We start from the raw sequence: 12533 nt of genomic DNA on the forward strand, positions 1-12533 counted from the left end.
CTTTTGCTTAGGAAAAACCCAAGCAATAGGCAGCAACTATGTAATGGTATTCTGCTACATTTTTTTTCCCTTTTTTGTTGTTTGTTCTAATTAGTTGTAAATGATAGTAGAATGCATTTTGACACATCGTACATAAATGGAATATAACTTCTCATTCATCTGGTTGTTCATGATGTAGAGTTTCACAGGTTATTTAATCATCTATGCACATAGGGTAATAAGGTCCCATTCATTCTGTTATCATTCTACCCCTGTCCCTTCACTCTCCTCTGTCTAATCCAAAGTGCATTTAATGTTAAACTAAATATTAGAAATTCTGGCTTGGAAAATGTCCATCACATGCATAGAATTCTGACTGTTCATCTTAGATATGCTGGCCACATTTTTTGTAGGCAAAGGTACAGGAAAGGGTTGTCAATTGTGTCAGACTTCTCTCTTCACCTGTGATCATCCTTTCATATGAAGGGGAATCACATGGAAAGCTGGGGAGGTATTTTCTTCTCCCAGGGAGCCATGGACGACAAGCAGTTTATTTAATATTTTCTTCAACACTGATGATTTGTTGGCACAAAATGGGGAGGCCATCCCCAGTAGTCTGGTCTGCTGATCAATTCTGACACAAACAATATCTTTAAGATCATGTGCAGAAAAGGGTTAATATAGCAAGCCTGAGACTGTTTTCTTTGAAAGACCCACTTGCAAGATTTTGCCCTTAGCTGGCATATGAGAACTTGACTTCACTCCCTAACCTATAAGTATCATTCACCTTGCCCAGACTCTCTGTATAAGCAATATGCTTTATGCTGAACATCTGCTTCCTTTGGAGAACGTGGAGTTTTGGAATATGCTTAGCCAAGGGTGCCTAAATGACAAGGCTCAGCAAAACCCTTGGGAGCTGAATACCTGAGAAATATTGCACACATTGCTACATTTTTTTTTTTTCCTGAATGGATAAAAGAGCTCACAGAAATGTTCCCTTTCATGGAAAGGAGAGCATATCAAGAAGTTGTGCATGAATTTCTCAGTTCTGCCCAAATCTTTTTCTTCAATTGGTACCTACTGTGTATCATTTTACCATAATAAACCTTACCTGTGTGCACAGCTATGTGCCAAGTCCTATGAGGGCTTCTGGAGAATAACCTACATGGGCATGTTTGGGAGGGCCTTCTAATAGACCATAAATTCTAAATTCAAGTAGATGGTCTTCAAAATTTAAGTGGTTTAGAGTTAACCACTTTGTACTCAAGTCAACTTGTTAGGTATCTTGAGGTATATTGGAAATTTTTTTTTTTTTTTAGTGTAGATAAGTTCTATAAAGAGAAAACCCCTTGGAGAAGACCACTCTTAAAATATTTTGGAGGTATTTTTTTTTTCAGTATTTACCAATGCACATGTCTTTGTACTGTTAAGTTTTTATATTTTGCATCTTATTCTTTTTGATTTATCATTATATAACAATTATAAGCTAAATTATAAGTATATGCTGAGTTTAAAATACACTAAAATATAAAAATAAAGATAGAGAATGATGGAATACCATGAGTCTGTAAATTACATTGATACATAGAAATAATTACTGATGAAATATCAAGCAAAATATTGAGAAAATGCAAACATTAAATATAGCTAAGAAAATATATCATGTGATCACAGCTAAATAATATCCTATATGCAGAATATTTTCTTGATCTGCAAAATACACTTGTAAAGTGGGTATGCTATTCTTATTTTATGTGTGAGGAAATAAGGCTGAGAAAACTTCATGACTTGTTTCAAATAAATACAATAGAAGTTAACCCTGATTTCCTGATTCCAAATTCAGTGCTCATTAGTCATAAAAACTGCTCCTACGAAGAGTCACAAGCGTTAGAAATGGTTTTAGAGTATTAAGAACACAGTTAGTGGCATATTTACTAGGTTCATTTTTCTCCCTTTTAAAATAGCTTATATTCACAACAATGATTTTTTTTAAAGTTGTACACTACTACATATTTTATAGAAAGCAATCTTTCTTAGGCATACTAGGAAAATTATGAATAGGAGAAATAAAAAAAAAAAAACTTCCTGATGTCTATTAGAATACTGTTTAGAAACAAGACAAATATCAAGGACAGCTAAACTGTTAAGCATCAGGGAGACGGTTAATAAAAAGTGAATGGCCCACAACCAGGAGTGACCATACCCAGCAGTGGACAGCTGCATGGTGCGGAGGCAGGATTTAGCCGTCCTTAGAAGGGCAAGCAGCCAGCCTCTCTCTGCAGGGATCAGTCTGCCAATTGCTGTACAAACAAATCTTCACAAATGAAATAAGAGACCTCTTCATGTCTATTGGAATATTGTTTAGAAACAAAACAAATATTTAGCAATTGAATCAGAACAGCTTATCAGCACTGGCCTACTAGAAATCAGAAACAGCACAACTGAATGTAAGCATGGCTTAAAAGGGAAGTGCTAGCAATAAGCACCCTGAACTTTATTGCCATTCTCCTGCAGCTGGTAAGGGACGATCCTGATGTAGTCAGCTTTTTTGTTGTTTTGACCCAAAGACCTGTTAAGAACAATGTAGAAGAGGAAAAATTTATTTTGGAGCTCACAGTTTCAGAGGTTAGATCCGTGACCAGCTGACTCCAAAGCTCTGGGTCCCAGGTGAGGCAGAACATTATGGTGGAGGGGCACAGTGGAGGAAAGCATCTCAGGATGTGGCAACAGGAAGCAGAGAGAGCTCCACTTACCAGGAACAAAATATATACTCCAAAGGCACACCTTTAGTAACATACCTCCTCCAGCCACATCCTACCTGCCTACAGTTAATCCATACCACTGGGTTAACCCACTGATTAAAAGTTACGCCTCTCTAAATCTAATCATTTTATCTCCAAAAAGCCTTGCACTGTCTTGCACATTTTGGAGCTTTTGGAGGACACCTCATACATTAACCATAATATAACCATGATCATATAATATAAAAAACATACTGGATATAGTACCCTTACTTCCTCAGAGTCAATACACAAAGAAGTTGTCAGTTTCCAAGAAAGGAAATTCCCTGAGAATATCCACTGTGGCTATTAGAAATATTCAGCTATGGCAAGACTCTGAAAAGCACATGATGCATGGGAAGCAGAGGAAATAAATATATATATATTATATTATATTATATTATATATATAAATATATATATATAAATATATTATATATATATATATATAATGAGAACACAGCCCAGAATCTAGGCATCACATACAAGATAAATGACCTTCAGCAGGATACTTAGGCTAATGTCTCTGCAGGTGAGTCTATTCATCTTCAAAATAATAATAATAATAATAATAATAATAATAATAATACCAACTCATAGGTATTGGGAAATGAAATATATAGTATAATTTGTACAGTGCCTCAGATGCAGTAAATGTTAAATAGTATCCAATATCATATTACTATAGTATCAGAGTTAGGCTTCAAAGCAAGTTATCATATGTTAAAATTAAGATTAAAATTTATAAACTATCTAGTCAGTACACCCTACCTCTGACACAGAGGACTGTTAAAGGAAGTACTCAATTTTATAATCATTTTTTTCTTATAAGAGAACTTAACTTGGGGACTATGGCGCATGCCTATGATTCCAGCAGCATGGGGGGCTGAGGTAGGAGGACTGAGAACTCAAAGCCAGCCACAGCAACTTAGGGAGGCCCTGAGCAATTTAGTGAGACCCTGTCTCTAAACAAAATATAAAAAAGGAATGTGGATGAGGCTCAGTGGTTAAGTGACCTGGTTTCAATCCCTAGTACCAAAGAGAGAGAAAGAGAGAGAGAGAGAGAAAGAGAGAGAGAAAGAGAGAGAACTTAGCTTTCATCCAGGGCTTTATCACCTTGCAGATATCTAACTTGCTCAGATATCCAAGAAATACCTCCAATTTTATGGACCCTAGAAGCATGGCCAATTTAATGGACATGCAAACCTCTACAGTCACTTAAAGGGGTCCCACACATTATGCTACTGGTCCCACATAAGGTGCATTTCTACCTTGCACATAGAATTAGGCCAATATGTCTTTGTTTCTCTGGAATCATTATTGATATTTTTCACTGAGATGGAATAAATAAATTTTATTAACTGTCAGTTTTGGCAGATAGTTCTGTAAACATTTTGCTCTCAATAAGTAAAGGAACATGAAACAACTTAATCAAAGCATTACTGGAAAAATGCAAATCAAAACTGAATCATTTCCTGTTAGCCCACAAAACTCAATATTGAATCAATCACTTTATATTTCAATTGAATTTTCATTAGGTTCTAACACACATTCTTTATTCTACTGAAGTTTTTTAAGTTCTTACATTCTACGAATTTTTTACTTCAATTACTTTTGAGGTTAATTAAATTTTATGCTTACTATATAAATCCAGATAGTTTTTGGTTTAAGAAAAAAATTACATAACTTGCTTGATGTATGATCAAACATACCACAGAACTTCACAGAAGCTCATATTGCAAACTAACATGAAGACCAAGATGGTAAGGTACTTAGGAAAAGAACAACTCATTATCTTTCCTAAAATTGTTACTATAAGGACATCTTGTATTGGGATGCTAAATTTCTTTGAGGACTCATAACACTGAACAGTTTGTTCTGTGTAGGAAGATTTATCCTACTGCTTACACTAATTTTGGGGGAGTCATAAATAAATATACTAATTTTAACATTCACAATCATTCATCTCTATATTATTCTGTCATTTTTAATATTATCAAAACATTCAGAGATTAAATATGAAAATTGACTATGTTAATATAATGGGCACTCTTCTGTAATTAAAAAGCAATAAAATACAAAATTCCTCCAATTGGTCATACAATTTAAACAACTTACTTGTGTGAGAAAAACACAGCCATTTCTTTTAGTAAGAATAAGCAGTAATTCTCATTGTGAAAATATTACTAGGTATTATTCAAATGCCAAACATTTAGGAAACACGTCTTTCATACTATTAAGTATTTTATATTACCACACTGCATCCCTTTCCTCTCAAATCTCTGCTTCTCCTGTTGTACTTACAATATCTGTTAATGGTACCAATATCCTCTCATTACCCCAATCCAAAACTTCAAAATATTCTAGGGTCTTTCTTCTCCAAGTGCCATGCATTGAGGCTGTAAACAGATGTTTTTATTTATCTTTTCAATGATACAGTCTACAACACATGTCTCCTAAAGACCTCAGCAAATTACCAATTGCAATCCTGTCACTTCAAAGCAAGAAACTGAAACCTCAGATAGGTGAACATTTTAATTAGTCGCTCTTTCTCTGTTAATTATACATTCACCACATTTCTTGCATCTGTTGCCTGTTTCAACTACCTCTTCCTTAGATATTACTCTTAGTAACATGGCCAAAATTCATTCAGTAATGTTCTGACTTGTACCTTAATGTCATTCTCTGCGATCACACTATGTACTACTGCTAGCTTCATGCTTCTGAATTTTACTACACAGACCATTCCCCAAACTTCTATAGTTATCCCTCTCTTGGCAAAATTGTATCTAAGTGACTTAGCTTGGCCCTCATGGCCTTCTGTGATCTACTCAACCCTAATTCCTAAACATACATCATAAGGCAGTCACTCAACAGATATTTATTGAACTCTTATTGCACATCTGATATTTTGTCCCATAAGGCCAAAATGATTTTCTGGTCTTATTTATCAAAGTACTGCGGTTTAGATTACTTAGAGGGAAATGAGAGGGCGGTGGGCTAGGAAAAATGGTCGAATGAGGTAGACATCATTACCCTACATACATGTATGATTACATTAAATGGTATGAATCTACCTCGTGCACAACCATAGAAACAAAATGATGTACCCTATTTGTGTACAATGAATCAAAATGCAGTCTGTAAAAATAAAAAAAAAAATGAAAAAATTACAATGGAATAGCTTTCTTATGCTGAAATATATTTGATGGGAGAAAATTTGATTATTGTATAATGCTCTGATCAGAAAAATGTTAAAAACATGTAGACAATTATATACACTGGAAGTACTTGTTTTGTATTAATAGTTAACTTACATAGAATCAGATTCAAATAATCTATCTGTGATCTTCTAATATTTAACTATTCAATTTCAAGTGAACACCTTTTATATTTGTGGTCTTGCTATACTGTACAGACCTACTAAACGTCATTTAAATAAAAAGAGAGGTTAAAAGTTATTTTTGAGTAATAGCTTACCAGGATATATGATGTTGTCTGTATTTCTTTGAGTCCGGCCTATTAGGATGGTAGTGACATTTACTGTGGGTTTCTTAAGTGTGTTAGGTTTCTTCAGCAATTTTACTTGCCTCTGAGACTTGACAACATTTGCCAGACCTTCGGACAACAATCGATCTATATACCAAGTTAAGTTAGATAGGACAGCTTGAGTTTTTATTTCAATTATTGATTCCACAAATTCTGTCAAACCTTTCTGAGGAAGCTGACTCTGTGGCAGGGAACCTTTTATCCACTTAAGTATGGCAGTATTCTGTTCTGATGTGCTAGTGGAAGCATTACAACATGCAGTAAAAAATTTGTGGAGAGTTTTGTTAAGCAAAGAGAAATCAGTTGAAAGACGGATGGATTTTGCTTCCAGCGCCTTAAATCTGGAATTTAATACTTGTAGCTGAAGAGTTTGGTCTCTCTCATTTGCAGTCATACTGCCTTTTTTAAGTGAAATATAATAAGGAATGAGTGTTTGACTCACTTTAGATTCAATACTTTGCAATCGAGTTTCAAAGTTTTTGTAAATCTTAGTGACTGAGAGTATGTTTTCTTCCAAATGACTCATGTTTTGCTGATATTTCATAACTTGATAAGTGGAATCGTTGAACATTTGATAAATCTTTTGAAAGCTGAACTGACCTGGTTTCTCATCTTTAGGAATATCTGCAAGGGCCTTGGCAACTTGCAAAACAAAATTATATCTCTGACTGTCATTGACCAAAATTTGAATAGAATCATTTAAATGTTGGAACTGAGAAATAAATGTCATAATGGTTTCCATATTTTGGTTACATTTGCGGTGGACCTCAGGATTGTACTTAATAGTACTTAAAGTCTCTTTTAGCACATAGTTATCTTGAACAAAATCGATGGCATTATTTATAATAGTCATTGTCTTATTTAGGCCATCTTCCATTTCGAAGGCAAATTCATGGATGCGTCTTTCTAAGGCATCTTCACGACTCTGTACTTCATTTCTCAGTAAGTTGTGTCTTTTCGTAAGTTCTTTGATAAGAAAATTTAGACTGTTGACAGCGCCAATCAGACTTTCCACCTTTTTCCTTGTAACTACCACTTCCTTTGGTTGCTTCAATGTCACTGTCTGTCTGAGCGATGCTCCCTGCTCAAGCAAGGGTTGAAGGATTTCCATGTCATAAGTCAAATCATTTAGTTGCTCACTCATTTTATCCATCTTACTGTCCATTGGAAAAATAACCTCAGCCAATGTTTGGTTTAACACATGTAAATTCTCTTCTGTGTCTTTCAGTTGAAATTTAAAATCATTTCTGCACTTAGATAGCATGTCTTCACATTCAACCCTGACAGATTCCTTCTCTACCTCCAGACTGATGGTGAGATTGTTAATCTTACTCTCTTGGATGTGCAACTCATCAAACATCTGCAGCATCATCAAACCTTGCTTGTTTATCTTTTCGTGTAGAACAGACACGTATTTAGTGACATTATTGCTGATGGATTCGGCAACCGTGGCATTCTTCTGGTCTGATACTTGTTCATTTGATAAAAGCTGTTCATGTACTTCCTTCATCTTGGAAAGAGTTTTATTGAGGGACTCATAGTACAGAGTACCCCTTGAGTGTTCCTGTTCTAGAGCACCCTGTAAATGAGCCTGCTTTGCTTCTAGTTCTTTAATAGGCTTCTCACACGTAGAAGTCATTTCTTGTCTGATGGTCACAATGCGATTCTTTAGATCTACTATATCAGTCAAAGTGGGCCTATTTTCTTGCATTAAAATAGACTTTTGCTGAACTGTTATTGAAACCACAGAAGCATTCACTTGTTGAATGACTTGCTTGGTGTTTTCGAGGTCCTCTGACAAACTCGACACAGTCTTGAAGAGTTGTGCAACAGTCTCTTGCATGTCATTTTGAAAGACTTTAAATTGTTCTCTTACTATGTCCTTTACCAGATCACTAATACTTTTGGATTTTAGACCTAAAGAAAAAAATAATAGATAATAAAAATATATTATTTTAATTATGAGAGATGAGATGTCTTTAAAAGATAGAAATTTGAAACTATTAATAAAATGTACTAGTGAAAATAATACTCTTCTATATTTACTTATAACATTTTAAAAACTACTACAGTTCATAGAAGGCAATCACCTTGACTGATAAGTCTGATTGGAGAAATCAGCTGTAATGTTGAACATGCTAGAACCATAAACCTAAGGTTCTAAGGACAAAAGACATGGGGAAACTACTTTTGACTTCAGTAATAGACTTTAGTGTGCAGAAATTTGGTTCTAGTTCTGAATGAGAATAAATGACTTTGATCTTTTGGCCTCTGCAAATGATACCTGGTGACTGCATTATTAGATTTCCAGTAATCAGGTTCAGAGCTTATGTTTTGAATTCATAAAATCTCTGAATCTACTACAGTGAAGAACCTTAATGAGTTGAAGAAAAAGATGAACCCATATTCATAGGACTCAACAATAGTTTACAGTAACAAAAAATAAATAAAATAAGAGGTTTGGGGATCACAAAAAAATTGTAAATCAAAACAGAATCTTAAGATATGCTTTATTTTCATAATATGACTTTACATTTTAAGTTTACATTTTAACTTCATAATATGACTTTACATTTAAACTTGCTGCTAATGATTACATACTAGTATCTCCACTGTGAGAAACCATGGGCTGATTATAAACAAAGGTTACCATAGTATTGAAAAGTAGTGTGACCCAGCTCTCCTACTTCTAGGTTTATACCCAAAGGACTTAAAAAGAGCATATTATAGTAATGCAGCCACATCCATGTTTATAGCAGCAATTCACAACTGCTAAACTATGGAACCAACTGGGTGCCCTTCAACAGATGAATGGATTTAAAAAATGTGGTATGTTGTGGTGTGATGGAATATTACTCAACCTTAAAGAAGAATGAAATTATGGCATTTGTTGTTAAATGGATGGAGATGAAGAATATCATGCTAAGCAAAATAAGCTAATCCCAAAAAACCTAAAGCCAAATGTTTCCTTTGATATGTGGATGCTAATTCACAGTGGGACCACAGCTAGGGAAGAATAGAGTTAATTTAGGTAACGGAGAGGGTATGAGGGTAAGAAGGATAGTAGAATGAAGCATACATTATTACTCCATGTACATAAATAACTTCATGATGGGTGGGATTCTACATCATTTATAACAAGAAGAAAGAGAAACTATACTCCATTATATATGATGTATCAAAGTGCATTCTGCTGTCATGTGTGACTAATTAAAACAAATTAAAAAGAAATTTAAAAAATTGAATAAAGAGAAAAGAAAGAAGGAAAGAGGAAATGAAAAGTGTATTATATAGATTATTACAAATGATGTAAACAGAAAATGAATATTTAAAAATTCAACAACACTCTACTGTTTCATTCAGAAACAATAACAAAGAAATAAATGACTGGGCTAAGGACATAATTAATCCCTTCTATTGAGTAGAGAATTTTATCATTATTGCCATGTATATTTTTGTGTTAGCTTTTTTCCTGTACCAGGATTTTTTTTTTTTTTTAAGTAGGTTTGTAGGTTACCTAATCCTCTCAGGTAATGAGATATATTTATAGTATCTAGCTATTTAGCAATGTAAATAGAAGATCTGTCCATTCAAATTTAAAAACACTAAAGACAATACTACAAGATACAAGCAACATAGTACTAAGAATTTTCAAAAGGAAAATCAGTGAGATTGCCATCTAAGTTATGGCTATTATGCAGCATACATAGGAAAGACTATAGGATAAAAAATGAATGTAGGCTCTGTATTTATCTATTTTGTAAACACGTTTTAAGAAGTATTTAGTATGCACAACAGACTTACATAAAAAGTATTGTGAAAGAGAATTTATTAAAAAACAAAATGAGGTGTTGCTTAATCCTCCCAATGTTAAAGAATCTAGTATAAAGATAAAGCTGTAATGTAGATGGTTGTTTACATGGACAAAAATGTCCTTGGAAATCCTATCTTCTATGTTGCTAAAAGGAGAAAAAAAATTTATATTTTCTAAACCTAGTGGAAATGGAAATAAATTTAGAAGTCAAAAAGTATATGAAACTCAATTTGTATGTAATGGAAACATAAAAAATGCATGCAAAATATGGACTAATAGTTAATGACACACAATACCCGAGTACTAAGGAATGGATAAATTCATTAGAAAAATATAAATAGCCATAATTAAGAGATGTTACACATAAAAAATCCTAGCTTTTGAATTTATAACAGAAGGTTTTAAAATATTCATATTTTCTAAATTCAGTTAACCTTTAACCAGTCACCATTTATATGACAAATATTCATTAAAAACATTCAGTATCCTACACAAAATAAAATTTGGAAAATCAGGTTTTTGGTCTTAAAAACAGCTTCTCCCATTGAAAGATGCTACTCCATAGTACAATTACTTTGGTTGCCCTTTGTACAATTATCTCCTGTTAGCTAATTGATTTTAATTCTTGTGACACCAAAAACTTGGTAAAGTATAATAAAGCACATATAAGGTTGGGGCTTAATCCTTCTTTGAGTTTATAACCTTATAATTTTGTCATAAGATGCTTTTCAAGATTATAAAGATAAAATACAATTAGTTGCAGATAATGACAATAGGTGTTTGACCTTGGGAAACAAAAACTACTTGATCCTGAAAGTCAGAATAAGAAAAACAGATAACTGTCAGATAAAATTCAGTTTAGAATCTTGGTCAAAGTAAGTAGGAGAAATTTTGAAATGAATAATCTGAGATACTTTAGCTGTAATGCTTTAAAATCTTTATGGAAAAATACATTGGAGAAAAGGGAAAATCACAACAGTTTCTGAAAAGAACACCAAACAGATTATTAGCCTAAAACTTTATTTTGGTTTATTTCAAGTGACATGTCTACAATTTGTTACAAAAAACATTTATGGAACACTCTTTTTGCAAAAATATATCAAGGTAGTTCATAGTAATATCTGCATGGGTACATCATTTTGAACGCTATTTGATTCTGTTTCATGTGACTGAAATCCTTCTGCTTTCTTAAAAAATAGTATTTGGTGACTTAGACATATTTAATATCAGACAGAATTGCATGCCCTTTCTGTGGTTGTGAATATAGGATCTTTTCCTAACATTCAGATACCTTGTAAGGAGTTGAGACATTTAATTTTCAACAGTTTCTATGGTTACTAGCAGATTAAGCGGTGTTCTTAACCTTGGACATGAAGTAAACAAGAGAGGGAACTGTGACAAGTGTGGCACCTTGGGGGTGGGTTTAGTCTTTGTTTCCTAGAAGAATATTCATTAACTACAAGCCCTCTGGTTCTCATAATTAATGATTATGCTAAGGACATAACTAATCCTTACTATTGAGTAGGGAGTTTTATTATTGTTGCTGTGAGTACGATTTTTTTCCTGTCAGTTATTTCCTGTGCCAGATTTTTTTTTTTTTTTTCTTTTAAGTAGGTTAGTATGTTACAAAAAGCCATTTACAGGCTTAATTCTTTCAGGTTGTGATAACCAAATTTTGCTAATTTCATTAAGATGTTTACAGTCAATTATATGCTGTTTCTTTTTGACTTCTTTTCTTATTTTTTTTATTTTTATTTTTTAGTTGTAGATGGACACAATACCTTTATCTTATTTACTTATTTTTATGTGATGCTGAGGATTGAATCCAGTGCCTCACATGTGCTAGGCAAGTGCTCTACCACTGAGCTACAACCCCAGCCCAAATTCTTTCTTATGCTATCACTTCAGGGAGAAAATTTTATTATTTTTTATGGTTGTAATTGGTAATTGGACCATAGCAATTATGTAGGATAGGGTCTTCCTTTCAGTAGCTGAATAGCACCATTTACATGATTGAAAAAAGTCATGGAGTCATGGTTGCTGTTGAGCCGCAAAAGTATCTTTCTTGGTGGATGATACATCAAATCTATACGTGCTTATGTTTTTTCTTAACTGTGAACCACAAGAGAGAGAACAAAATGTATAGAAATGGGGTATGCGGGGCTGGGGATATATCTCAAGTAGTAGAGTGCTTGCCTGGAGAGCTATAAGACCCTGGGTTCAATCCCCAGCACCACCAAAAAATGAAAAATGAATAAAGAAATGGGGGTATGCAGTGAGAAAGTTTTAATGAATAAAGCAAAGTCAATGTGACCACTAACCCTGAGACTTGGAAACATACAATAAACCCAGTGCACTGGGATCCTTCTAGTAACCAAATTAATTGCCTGGAACCTCCAAGCCTTACCAGGA

The 12533-nt window shown here is 33.7% G+C and overlaps 1 protein-coding gene across 2 annotated transcripts in view; it reads right to left on the reverse strand.

Annotated features, from left to right (window-relative positions):
• Window positions 1-12533, reverse strand: part of MMRN1 (multimerin 1) — a 57513-nt gene that overhangs the window by 13745 nt on the left and 31235 nt on the right. For both annotated transcript variants that reach the window (XM_079153198.1, XM_079153197.1), the window contains exon 6: window positions 6239-8224. In XM_079153198.1, coding sequence (XP_079009324.1) covers window positions 6239-8224 — 1986 coding nt within the window. The remainder of the gene's footprint in view (window positions 1-6238; window positions 8225-12533) is intronic.

This window comes from Sciurus vulgaris (assembly GCF_902686455.1).
Source record: "Sciurus vulgaris genome assembly, chromosome: 9".
In the NCBI taxonomy this organism is placed as follows: domain Eukaryota; kingdom Metazoa; phylum Chordata; class Mammalia; order Rodentia; family Sciuridae; genus Sciurus; species Sciurus vulgaris.